A 13,949-nucleotide genomic window follows, 5' to 3' on the forward strand; every position below is an offset into this window, starting at 1 on the left:
AGTGAATCAGATCAGATCATATCAGATCAGATCAGCACATTCATCAAGCGGTTCTATAATGATGAACAAGTCAGCAGGGAAATTAGCTAATTTCAAGTGGACAATCTAGAATATATCTTGTCTGGCTGCAGACAGTTGACTCTGAGCTGATCCTCAGCCCAGGTCCCAGGTCTCCTCTCTCCAGCTCCACAGCGTCAACATTTCCAAGCCTCGCTCTTCTCTGGCCACTTATTAGTACCCCACCCACCACAAGCACAAACAAACACACCGCAAAAGGAATGATACCTTTCTTTTTATTGACAATAACACTGGAGGGGCCTATCCAGCCCCTCCAGTGATCTGTCTGTACCCACGGAGAAATGATTTGAGACCACACAGACGCACGGTCAGATGGTAGGAGAAGCTTTCTGTAGGCCTTGGTGCAGTGTGAGAATTATACCACGGTCTGGGGGAGCGGGGTATTTTGGCAGGCCGCGGGTGTAATTGTTGACGGGGGGGGGGGGGTTGGTCGCGGACTGGATTGTTGACGGGGGGGGGGGGGGTTGGTTACGCGCGTTCAAGATTGTTGACAGGGGGGGGGTGTGGTCGCGGACAATATTGTTGACGGGGGGGCGGGGGGGGGGGGGTTGGTTACGCACGTTCAAGATTGTTGACGGGGGGGGGGGGGGGGGTTGGTCGCGGACAAGATTGTTGACGGGGGGGGGGGGGGGGGGGGTTGGTCGCGGACTGGATTGTTGGGGGGGGGGGGGGTTGGTTACGCGCGTGCGCGTTCAAGATTGTTGACGGGGGGGTGTGTGGTCGCGGACAAGATTGTTGACGTGCCCAAAATAGCATTTATTTGGCTATGATATCAATATTTTTGAGCTCCCCCAAAATTTCACAAACCATGTTTCCAGGGGAGCTCAAATCACCACTAGGGGAGCTATAGCTCCCCCTGCTCCCCCTTAATTCGCACACTGCCTTGGTGGGAACCTGAGATTATGTCCCTTATCTCCATAGACTGTTCTAACGTGAAACCCGTCACCCTCCCAACCGCCTCCTTCTCCTGGTTATTCCTCAAGAGAAGGGTTGTGGCCCTGAGTGTTAAGTGTCTAGTTAAGTTAAGGGTACATTATGGGTGGTCCTGAGCCTGGGGGGGGGGGGGTCATTTACATTAACATGGGAGATCAGCTTAGATGAATACATGGTAGGGGACTGAATTAAAACAAGCTTTTTAAAAATATAGAATGCAATTTATGTAGACCCTATTTGTGTCTGAAGGTTATTTAGGTATGGCTAACAAGTGTTTAAATACAGCACAGTTGGTAACAACTCATACATGGTTTAAACTTCTGACCAAAAACATCACAAAATATCAGTGCTGGAATGTGTTTGAGGAGCGACCCCACGACAACACAAGTGTCTCCTGGGCGCTGGTTCTACTGGCTCTGGTCAGAGGTTCTCACAGTCCTCCTCCTTGAAGCCTTGCTGTTTCCGCCGCAGCCGTCGTACCAGAAGAGAGTGCACTCGCTCTGCTCCGAGTCAAAGGACCAACTCATCTAGAGGAGAGAGAGAGAGAGAGAGAGAGAGAGAGAGAGAGATAAGGAGACTGAGAGATAGGAGGGCGAGTAAAAGGGAGGGCGAGGAATTGAGAGGCAGGGACACAGAGGAATCTAAGATCACGTTTGGGGATGACTCAGTGAAGGGGTGTTCAGGTTGTTGTAGATCAGGGGTGGGGAACCTTTTTGACATCAAGGGCCGTATAAAAGGCCTATAAAAGGAACTCACCACATAACTTGCATGCACAACGTTTTCTCTCTCTGAATTAGGTCTGGTGAAAGCTGCTTGTTGGGCACCAAAACTTCACTTTAGTGTGTTTATTTTGTCCTTGTGTAACTGCCCCAGGGATTCACTTAGCCTAGCATGTTTAGCACTGTAAGGACGTTCCAGGTTGGTCTTTTTCATTACAGCGAGCGATTCTCCACACACACAAGGCAAACTGGCCTGCCCTTTACTTCAACAAAGAAGTAATCATCAGTCCATTTTTCTTGGAAAACACGACATTCATTAACTTTTGTTTCTTGGCGGATGCCATTCTAGCCGTCAATGGTTAGATTTAGAAATGACACTGGGACTTGTTTAGGCTACCCCAACGTAACCCTCAACATTCCAAAGTAAACAAAAAGGAAATTAACCTTTTTCTCCTCAATTCATTTAGTTCAAAAGTTGTCACTTATGCTTGTATAACTATATTGTAGGCTAGACTATATGCTTTGTTAACATTTTATTTAATAAAAATAAATTAATAAATACATTTCTTGTTTTTTTTGCCCTTGCCTCCGCGGGCCGGATGAAAGGCTTTGGCGGGCTGTACGATCCCCACCCCTGCTCTAAGGCAGCCATTCTCAACCTTGGAGTCCCCACCCCAATTGGGGTTGCGAGATGATTTCTGGGGTTCGCCAAATGATTTTGGAAAAATATAAATTTATTTATTTATTATTTATTAATTACATTTTTATCAAAATTAATGTAGCGTCCGACCGGACGTTAGAAGGATGACGAGCGGTTGGGCTCAAACAGGCATTTTATTACTCAAAACCAGTTACTGTCGGTCGTAACTACACCAAAACAACAACAACGAACCTGTCCACTAGTCTCATGTCTGCCCTTCTTATTCACACATACAGACACTAGGGCTGTCAACGAATATTCTAAATTCAAATATATATTCAAATAGTTTTGAAAAACAGACATTCAAAGGTGAAAATTAATATTCAAATGTGGAAAAACACACCCGCGCAGCCTGCTTTGCGAGTGGGCGACCAGAACACTACAAGACAACAGACAAGTCAAGAGACAAGACAAGCGACAAGAGTCGGGACCTTAAATTGCTCGCACAAAACTCTTGATCAGCACTCAGCATTTGTTTATTGTCGTTCTTTATTTAAACCAGTATGTGCAGAGAGATTGAGGGGGAGCGAGAGAGAGCGAGAGAAAAAGAGAGCAAGTGAGCGAGCGAGAGCGAGGTCTGCGGTCTTGGCCATTAGTTAATTTACTTATTTTTGTGTAGGTAATATGTTGTCAAATATGTTTAAACTTAAATAAACTACCTATACAAGTAGTTATGTCTTGTTGTATTAGTTTGTTCTGTTATTGACGTAATGCACCCCATTGACATAATGGGCAAATATAGATATTCGAATAGTATTCGAATATATGTTTTTTTAAGAGGGAATATTCTAACGTCATTTTTTAGCAATTTTGACAGTCCTATTGTGTGTGTGTGTGTGTGTGTGTGTGTGTGTGTGTGGAGGAGGGGGGGGGGGGGGGGGGGGTCGCGGACAGCAGTGCATGTTAAATTGGGGGTCGCGACTCAAAAAGGTTGAGAACCACTGGTCTAAGATATAAGATTGTGTTGTGTTTGGTAGAAGAACAAGAGTTTCACCCTTTTTGGGAGTCTTGCTTTGACTCGGTCCCAGCAGGGAGGAATCAACTGTCAGACACAGAAAGAAAAAACAGAAGCATACAAACAGCAAAGAAAATCATTAGTGACCCTTCATCACTATTAGCTAAACACTATAAAATACTGTTTATGAATTAGGAAAATCCCGGGTCATAGTGCAGCTGGCGGTAAAACAGCTAATGATTTAGAATCCAGGTTCCTGTAATTGAGCAACAAGAAGACTAAGCAAATCGCAGTCCAATATAAATATTTATCAAGGTTAGGGTGAGGTAACGAAAAATACATTATTATTATGTATGTATTTTTTGATAAATATCTAGTTGAAATTGTTGCAGACCATCCATCTTCTGGATGGTCTTGATCAAAGATTACGTTTTAGATTAATATAAATGCAATACATTGCATGTTGATTGTCATTAATGTTGATTAAAACAATGATCAAGACAAATATATTATATATGAATTATAGAATGATTATAATGAACCACAAAACAGTTGTGGACCCTTGTGGAGCTAAGTGTGTCAAATCAATCCGAGGTGAACAAATCTATCTTAAGAAAGTAACAAAGGAACCTTAATAGATCTAACTGGCTGGTGACTTTAGAAATGACATAGCTAGCTAGCTTACCGCTAGCCTGGGGTCTGGGAGCCAGGACCCCTCCCCCTGCTCCGGACCCCATTAGGTCCAGGGTTTCAGTCCTTGTTCTGGTCTGCATCTCAAACTGCTCCTGCTCATTGATACTCACTTGCCCCTGGCTACACACACATACACAGTTTAATTACAATCACATTAATATTTAGTTTAACTACAACTAAAAGTCTATAAAGTCCAGAAAAAAAGGGGAACAAGGATTAGACAAAGCACTGAAACTTGCAAAATAATTTCCACAATATCAAGCCATCATGTAGCAGGGTCTTTCAGACCAGAAGTACAACAAGATATCAGCCAACCCCCCCAAGCCAACCCCCACATCAGTAAAACAACAAAACAGGAGGAAAGCCTGGAACAGGAACCATCTGACAATCCCAATGTGCAAGAAAGACAACAAAATCGATATAAGGCACCAGTATTAACAAAACAGCATGACACAAGACAAAAATAACACAAAGAATCCCACAGAGGAAAAGAGGGCGCCGGCCCCGAGATGAGGGGATGTGGGAGAGCTTTCTTGTCGGGTTGGGGAAATCCAAGCCAACAGAGGCATGGTTCAGGCCTGAGTAGGGAGTACTAAGCCCTCCGACGGACGTTCATCTGACACGGAAGAAGCAGAACTTTGTTCTAATAGATGGAAGCTCTATGGACTGAGAACACCGCAGCACATGTTTAATAACGTCAGAAGAAGCATGAAGAATCAGGACTTATGAATCATACGTCTTGATGATACTTTTTCCTGGACACGATGGTTTCCTTTTTTTCCTTAACTACGCATCGTACTCATTACAATCAAGATCATTACAATTAGGGGTGTGCGATATGACAATATTAGATTGTGAACGATTAAAATGTCTCAAATGTCTCCGCGATCTGCCTTTACAGAGAGATTGTTAGTATCGTTCTGGTAGCGTTTTTCTGGTATTTTTTAGTAGTTTTGGTACATTTATTTGCATATATACTCTTGTTTCGCACTCTCTTTTCCCACTGTACTGCTGGTCACTTGTGAATTTCTCCTAAGGGGGATTAATAAAGGACTATCTATCTATCTATCTATCTATCTATCTATCTATCTATCTATCTATTCTACAGTGCACGTTAGGGCTGTCACTTTTTATTTGATATTTGAATATGCATTCAAATATGTGACGTGACATATCCTAGTCGAATATATATAATCGATATATAAAGTGCCATGTTGTGTGTTTCTTACAGTCTATGATTAGACCGTTTGGTTTTTACTTTTTATTTTATTGTTTGCCATCTCATCCATTCACGGGCGCGCTAATCAAGCGTTTAACATATCCTGATTCGAAAATGGATAACGCACAGAGCAGCCAGCCTGAGAGGTAAATTGCGGCCCCAAGTCATCCCCGCTGACAGCAACACGCTGTATTGGTGGAGAGACACGGGCTGCCACAAATACCTGCTTCTCTCAACATAGACGCGCAAATCCCTGTGTGGGCCAGGCACGTCTGTGCGCTCCCAACGTGTGTTCTCCACAGAATACATTGCTTGATATTTGATATCCATTCCAACTTGATTTTTCTCAAAAGTGACAGCCCTAACTAGTGCACATTCAGTCAGTTGCAGTTCTATGGCTCATACACGCATCCAAAGTTGTTTTCACAGCCAAATCTTAAATCCCACAATTTGCTAGTTTTATTAGTAAACATTTATGCTCCAAATTTTGACAATCCAGATTTTACAAATAGATTATTTGCCACCCTTCCTTTCCTAGACACCCATCTTTTAATTCTTGCTGGGGACCTGAACTGTGTTGTGAATCCAACCCTGGACCGCTCTCATCCCTGTACAATCAACCAATCTTCCATGTCTAAATCAATTTCTGATTTTATGCTCCAAAATGGGTTTGTAGACCCTTGGAGATTTTATAATCCCCAAACTAAAGCATATTCTTTTCTATCTATTCAATCCTATTCCCGCATTGATTATTTTTTTGTTGATGGTTCCCTGGTCCCCAAAGTGTCCTCTTCCGAGTATCATTCGATTGTTATATCTGATCATGCTCCTCTTAGTCTCAATATACAACTTTCAGGCCAACCTCGTTTATCTTCACCCTGGAGGTTTAGCACTCTGCTTCTGTCTGATGATGCATTCAATACCTTTAACATGTCCTCAATTGATGACTTTATAGCTATTAACAAAGACGACTCTGTCTCTTACTCATTATTATGGGAATCGCTCAAAGCCTATTTGCATGGTCAAATTATTTCTTACTCAGCTCATCGCAATAAAACTCATAAGGCCAGGCTAAATGAACTCCTAACTAAAATCCGGGATATTGATGGACAAAATGCTATTAACCCATCCCAGAGTTTAATGAAACAGAGATATGATCTGCAGGCAGAGACAAGCGACGCTGAGCGACTTCTAGTACGTTGTCGTGCTACTTATTATGAACATGGTGATAAACCGACTATGCTCCTGGCTCATCAATTGAAACATCAAAGTACTTCTCGATTAATTCCACAAATTAAAGATTCCTCTGGCGCAGTTGTCTCTGACCCCACTTCTATAAATGACATCTTTAGGGATTTCTATTTCTCCCTTTATGAATCAGAATCATCATCAGACACGACAGAAATGACTTCTTTCCTCCAGAATCTTGACATCCCCAAAGTTGATCCCACTACTGCTAATGGGCAAATTAAATCCTCTATCAAAGCCATGCAAAACAATAAAACACCCGGCCCCGATGGATTCCCAGTTGAGTTTTTTAAGAAATTTATTAATAAGCTAGCCCCTCTCCTCAACTCTGTTTTTAACGAGTTCCTAGAACGTGGTTCATTGCCCCCCACTCTAACCCAAGCGTCCATATCCCTTCTTTTGAAGAAGGGAAAAGACCCTACTTCTTGTACCTCGTATAGGCCTCTGTCACTTCTTAATGTTGACGTTAAGATTTTAGCTAAAACCTTAGCATCTCGTCTTGAAAAGATTCTTCCTGTCATCATATCAGAGGAACAGAATGGCTTCATTAAAGGGCGTCAGCTGTTTTTAAATGTCCGAACACTTTTAAATGTAATTTTCTCTGGTCATTCCTCCTCAACTCCCGAAGTTGTTATTTCGCTCGATGCTGAGAAAGCATTTGATCGGGTAGAATGGCATTATCTTTTTCAAGTTTTACAACAGTTTGGCCTAGGGAACAGGTTTATTTATTGGATTCGGCTTCTATATACCACCCCTCAAGCCAGTGTCCACACAAATAATTCCCGATCTAAATATTTTACACTGTCACGCGGTACTAGACAGGGCTGTCCCCTCTCCCCTCTACTTTTCGCTTTGGCCATAGAGCCCCTCTCAATTGCTTTAAGATCTTTCCCTCACTTTCACAGCATTCCTCGCTCTGGCATCGAATTAAAATTGTCTCTTTATGCTGATGACCTTCTTCTGTATATATCGGATCCGTTAATTACTATTCCACCAATTTTATCACTGCTGGAGAGATTTGGCACTTTCTCAGGCTATAAAGTTAATCTACTTAAAAGTGAATGCTATCCTATAAACACTTTAGCTTTACAACTTAAACAATCCGACATTCCTTTTAAGCTCAGCCCTTCAGGGTTTAAATATTTAGGGATTAATGTGACCCGCACCTTGCCTTCTCTTTATTCTGCCAATTTTGCTCCATTGGTTACCCAGCTTGGACTAGATTTCAAGAGGTGGAATTCTCTTCCTCTATCATTGATAGGTAGGATTAATGTGGTAAAAATGAATGTCTTGCCAAGATTTCTTTTTCTATTTCAGTGCATTCCTTTATTTTTGCCTAAAACATTTTTTAAGTCTTTGGATGAGACTGTTACTTCCTTCAAGTCTGCCAGGGTAAGAAAGTCATTATTGCAAAAATTCACATCTGACGGTGGTCTCGCCTTACCAAATTTTCTTCTGTATTATTGGTCATCACAAATACAGAAATTGACTTACTGGCTTCAATCTCCCGAACTATTATGGTGCAAGCTTGAGACCCAGTCGTGTTTCTCCTCTACACTCGCGGCTTTACTGACATCTTCATTGCCGATTAACCCTTCTAGTTTCACTAAGAATCCTATTGTGCTATCTAATTTGAGGATTTGGTTCCAATTTAGACGCAATTTTAAGTTTTCCTCTGCATCCACTCTGATGCCCATAGTGAACAATCATCTATTCCCCCCGTCTGTTGGGAATATCTCCTACGTGTTATGGCAAAATCGAGGCATTAAAGTTTTCAGAGACCTTTATAAAGACGGCACTTTTTCTACTTTTTCAGATTTGTCTAAAGATTTTAGTTAACCTACATCTCATTTATTTATGTATTTTCAAATTAGGCATTGTGCCTCTTCCCTTTTTTCATGTTATCCTTCCCTCTCTATTTACCAACCATGGGAAGACCTTCTGACCTTAAAACCCCAACAGAAATCGCTAATATCTAACATTTATGACAAACTCATGGCTCTTGAAAATAATGTGTCTGTCAAAACTAGGCTAAGGCACTAAGGCTGTGCATAGTATACGCTCATCTTCTCCTTGTGCCAGGCTGCAGCTTATACCGTTTAAAGTTTTACATAGAGTTCATTTCAGCAAATCTAGATTATCTGTAATTTATCCAAATGTTGTGGACCAGTGTGACAGATGCCATGCCTCCTCTTGTACCTTGAGTCATATGTTTTTTTACTGTCCCAGACTACACAAATTCTGGACTGACTTTTTTGAGATTTTGACGGGGGTTCTTGGGGTCCGAATAAGGACGGATCCTTTAATTGCTATATTTGGAACCCCAACAGAACGGCTCCATGTTGGTTCTTTGCAATTAGAGGTGCTAGCCTTCACTTCCCTTCTGGCACGACGTCGGATTTTGCTCATGTGGAAGTCTCCCAATCCCCCATCCATATCGGTCTGGCTCAAGGACGTTATGTTCTTTATCAAATTAGAAAAGATTACCTTATCAGTGAAAGGCTGCTCCACTAAATTTACAAAAAAATGGAATTCTTTTATAACTTACTTTAACTAATTATCAACTCTGCCCCAAGACTAATCCCATCTTCCCCCCCCCCTTTTTTTTTGTTAAATTATTTTTATTATTATTAGTTATTATTATTATTATTATTATTATTATTATTATTATTCTTTTTTTCTTCTCTCATTACTTTCTTTTAACTACTTATTTTGTGTTACAACTTTGATATTTATATAATCTATGCTTATTTTCTTCATTGTTAGAATTTGCAATGTATACTCATGACGAGACAACTGTTCCTTGTGGGGTTTTTGTGTCTATAAAAGAAAAAAACCCAATAAAAAGATTAAACAAAAAAACAAAAAAACATGAAAAAAGATCGTGATCCTGCCTGAAAAAAATTGTGATATGATATTTTTGCCATATCGCCCACCCTTAATTACAATATTGTCAATGATGTTATAGAAACTACCTCTTCTACAGATATAATGGGTGCCAAGGTTTAGAACCCAAATGGCCTCCATTGGGTCTTGGCTCTATGGTCTATCTAGGACAAATGACTTGGAAACTACATCTGGATTTGTGTAATCGACCACAGTCCTAAAGGAGAGTCGAGTTACTTCAGTCAAGGGAAAGTACAACGTTCAGACAAAAGCCTTATGATTCTCCAATCCTGTTCATACTGTTCTTACAGAATGTTCGGAGTGAGATGAAAACCAGACAGACACAGCAAGTTTTGGCTGTGACTCTGCGATTAACGTCTGTGATTAAGTCCAGATTCAGTCCGTATTCCTGTCCCCATTAAACCTGCCAGCCTGTGGTTGAATAGAGAGATGAGCAGCGTCTGACTTGATTTATAACATTTGACATTTAATCATTCGGCTGCTATTGTCATATAGCTAGCTACAGATTTGTAATTTCTTGTGAGCTACATGCGTACCCGTTTATGACATGGTCCTGTTGGTTGTGGATCAGGTCACATGACTTCTTCAGAGCGACTGGTGGATAAGTGTTCAGCCCCGCTGCAGAAAACACACATACCGCCGTGACCTTTTGAACTGCAGTACACGTTAGGCTGTACTCTGTCTTCATCCCACTATGCTTAAATCATTCCATCCAATATAATATTACATAGTGAAAACCAATATGATGTATATGTAATATAACATTATATAATCATTGTACATCATTTACCAGGACTGAGAGGAGCCTGGCCTTCTTCCTAATCTCATCTGGTCTAATCTTAATCCATTGAATCTAAATATAATCTAATCTGGATAATTTAGTGTTGGTGACTAGAGAGGTAAATAAATAAATATATATATATATATTTTCTCTGCCCATGGCAGAGGGGGCCCCCCTCTGCCATGGGCCCCCCTCTGCCTTGGGCCCCCCTCTGCCTTGGGCCCCCCCGAGCCTGTCCCCCTTACACCCGCAGTCCGTCGGCCCTGGATATACTCCATTATACCGTTGTTTACCGTTATTTACCGTTGACTATATCTAATGTAGATGATTTACCGTTGACTATATCTAATGTAGATGATTTACCGTTGACTATATCTAATGTAGATGATTTACCGTTGACTATATCTAATGTAGATGATTTACCTGATCTAATGTAGATGATTTACCGTTGACTATATCTAATGTAGATGATTTACCGTTGACTATATCTAATGTAGATGATTTACCCCTGAGTATATCTAATGTAGATGATTTACCCCTGAGTATATCTAATGTAGATGATTTACCCCTGACTATATCTAATGTAGATGATTTACCCCTGACTATATCTAATGTAGATGATTTACCGTTGACTATATCTAATGTAGATGATTTACCCCTGACTATATCTAATGTAGATGATTTACCCCTGACTATATCTAATGTAGATGATTTACCCCTGACTATATCTAATGTAGATGATTTACCCCTGACTATATCTAATGTAGATGATTTACCCCTGACTATATCTAATGTAGATGATTTACCGTTGAGTACGGAGAGGAAGCTCCTGATGAAGCGCTGGGCATAGCCCTGCTCCTCGGCCCTCAGCTGGCCCAGGCAGATGAGGTGCTGCTCCAGAGGGCTGCTGGCCAGCTCTGACACCTGAGCCTGGCTGTAGCGCTCCCCCAGGGCCACCACGAACACGGCCACCCCCTGGCACTTGGCCTCCCTAGCCACCTGGCGGAGCTTGGCCTGGTCCCAGCTGGGGGTCTCGGCCCCCACCACCACCAGCAGCACCTTGTTCTTCCTGGGGCTGCTGGCCCTCAGCAGCACCTCCTTCAGGGCGTACTCCAGGGTGTGGCCCAGGGCCGAGGGCCCCCCCTGCTGCACCATCTTCTCCACCACGTGGCTCTTCATCTGGCTTTCATCCTGGAAGGTCTGCAGACCAAACTCTAACTTGGCGGCCTGCTGACCCGGACCAGGAGCCTGGGAGTGGAGCGAGCCGCTCTGCTGGACCAGGGCCACGCGGGCCTGGCCGTCGGCGTGGCCCGGCTGACGGCTGACGGCCACCTGCTCCACCACGGAGCCAAGCAGCGCCTGGAGACCCGAGTAATGGTCAGCCTGGACCTGCCTGGAGCCGTCCACCACCAGGGCCAGGTCCACATCCAGGACCTGGGGCTCGGGGGTCTCCTGAATACTGACGCAGTCGGACAGAGGCCTGCAGGGGTCTGAGGAGGGGGCGGGATTTGTTATTTTACTTGATATGATGGTAATTAATTTTAATATTCCCTTTTGATCTGTAATCATACCCCTATGACTCGTTTGATCTGTAATCCTTTCAGCAAAATTATCAGTTGATTCAACAAAAGTGCAAATATTGTGTGTCCTAAAGGGTAGAGGACCATAAGATACTAAACCTCATCACTCAACTTCTGACTCCTTTTGCATCAGAGCTCTTGACATTTCATTTTACTGCTCCTTGTATGTTCCTGAACGTAAAAAGATAGACCTTTGCATTTTTGTCTTAGCGTAGTTCTGACCTCTGCTGCTTACCGTAGCAGATGACGCAGCTTTTGATCATCCGCAGATCGTTGGCGAGGTTCTGCGAGCGGCCAAGCAACAGGAAGACAGAGTTGCCCGTGTCGTCAGCCTGAAACACAGGGGTCATGACTCCAGTTTGAACTCCAGTTTGACGTTAAAACTGTTTTTTCTTTGAATATTCAAAAACCTTTTCCAGAGAGTTTATATTCAAAGGCAGGAGCAGGATAGACTAGTGCAGTGCTGAGACAGGGACCCCCGAAAAAGTCTGACATGCATATGAAGAAGTTGGTGTCATAGGAATTTTTTTTTGTGTATGAAATTTTTGTAAAACACTCAGACTAAAAACATATTTTGAGGAGTTGTTTTGTCTTTCAATGTTCCTTTTATCCTCCCCCTTTCTATATGAGTTATTAGTTGTTGTTTTTTAGCATTTTACGGTAAAGTATGACTCGTCTTATGAATTCTAAACGCATGACTTGCCAAGTAAAGAAACCAGAGACCTGGAGTAGCCGATAGATAGAGGTCACTGGAAGCCAAAAAGCTGAATAGAGATTTTAGTTTTGTGTAGATCACTTCTTAGGTTTTCAGGGTTCATATATTGATTTTAAATTTAAAAAGTTAGGCTGGACTTTGAGTCTTTGAAGAGTACCACCAAGCAGGTGTTGTTCGATGATACTATTTAATAATTTGGCAGACGGTTTAACAAAAAAGAGAACGTAAGGATGAGGACGATGACATATTTTCCAGAATTCTGTCAGGTTGACTTGAACTTCTAATAAAGGCCCCGGAGTAAGATCAACCCAATACTTTAGGGCTGTGAGTCCAGCGTGAGTCTATTCTAGGAGGGCGTTTTACCTGGAAGGCCTTCTGGGTTTTGGTGCTCTGTCGGAGCGCCACTACTGCCGGCATGATGCTGAGGGCGCGGTACTCCATCATGGCGGTAACGATGTCCTCGCGGTCCTGCGCCGGCCCTTGGCTGAAGAACACTGCCACCTTCCTCACGCCCTGCCGCACGCGCTTCAACACGTTGTTGCCCACGTAGCGCATGGCGGCGCCCAGATGCCGTTGGTTGGCCGTGCGCTCCAGGGCAATGTTCTGCACCGCCTCGATCAGCTGCCTCTTGTGGTGGTAGTCGTGGAAACGGATAAGTTGTTTGGTGTGGGCGCTGTAGCCCACCACGGCCACGCGCGCCCCCGTGGGGCAGTTGCTCTCGGAGATGGAGACGTCCTCCAGCAGCGCCAGCAGGGACGAGCGCATCCTCTGGAAGGCGGCGGGCGTGACGTCCTCCGACATGTCCAGGCCGAACACCAGCTCTGTGGGGGAGGCCGGGCACGAGGGGCCTGAGGGGAGCAGAACCAAGAACCTCTAGAGTGTACTCTTGTTTACCCTCTCCTACGTTTACATTTCATTTCCACTGCTCATTTTATGTATGTTTATGTATATATATATACATATTCAAAATTTTCTCTGAGATCTCTGCATACTATTTACTATCCCAAATTGTATTAATATTATTCATCACAGAACATCTCAACCAAAAGAGAGGCTGTCACTTCTCCAGAGAGCTGACAGGCTGACACATTTACCTTAAAGGAGGTTAAGATCGAGACTTATCAGTGAGGCAGGATCACGCACATCTCATCAGGTCTCACTAGGCCTTGGGCCGATCTAGAGGTCAGACTCCTAACCTCCTCCTGCGACCTATCTGGGATCAGCTATCAGGGATCAGCTATCAGGGAGCAGCTCTCTTTGACAAAGACCTTCTCAGAGGGACTCTTACCTTGGGAGCATGCTGTGGGGAAACAGAAGAGAGAGTTTAGAGAAGACGTACAACCTGTTGACCTCTGAACTTTGATTCCTGAAGCTACTCTTCTCTGTTTATGGTATGCTTTGATGGTTCTCAGTCTCACCTG

General features: G+C 43.1%; 1 protein-coding gene across 1 annotated transcript in view; it reads right to left on the bottom strand.

Annotated features, from left to right (window-relative positions):
- Positions 1 to 1,478: 1,478 nt before the first annotated feature.
- The window catches only part of LOC311360694 (collagen alpha-6(VI) chain-like), a gene marked incomplete at its 5' end in the record, with an annotated part of 35,974 nt that continues 23,503 nt past the window's right edge, over positions 1,479 to 13,949 (bottom strand). The window contains 8 exons of the mRNA XM_084480804.1: positions 1,479 to 1,538; positions 3,425 to 3,472; positions 4,071 to 4,198; positions 9,989 to 10,070; positions 11,040 to 11,723; positions 12,049 to 12,145; positions 12,892 to 13,376; positions 13,817 to 13,828. Coding sequence (XP_084336930.1) covers positions 1,522 to 1,538; positions 3,425 to 3,472; positions 4,071 to 4,198; positions 9,989 to 10,070; positions 11,040 to 11,723; positions 12,049 to 12,145; positions 12,892 to 13,376; positions 13,817 to 13,828 — 1,553 coding nt within the window. The 3' untranslated portion in view covers positions 1,479 to 1,521. The remainder of the gene's footprint in view (positions 1,539 to 3,424; positions 3,473 to 4,070; positions 4,199 to 9,988; positions 10,071 to 11,039; positions 11,724 to 12,048; positions 12,146 to 12,891; positions 13,377 to 13,816; positions 13,829 to 13,949) is intronic.

The sequence above is a fragment of the Micromesistius poutassou genome (genome assembly GCF_964030765.1).
Source record: "Micromesistius poutassou genome assembly, chromosome: 16".
Classification (NCBI taxonomy): Eukaryota; Metazoa; Chordata; class Actinopteri; order Gadiformes; family Gadidae; genus Micromesistius; species Micromesistius poutassou.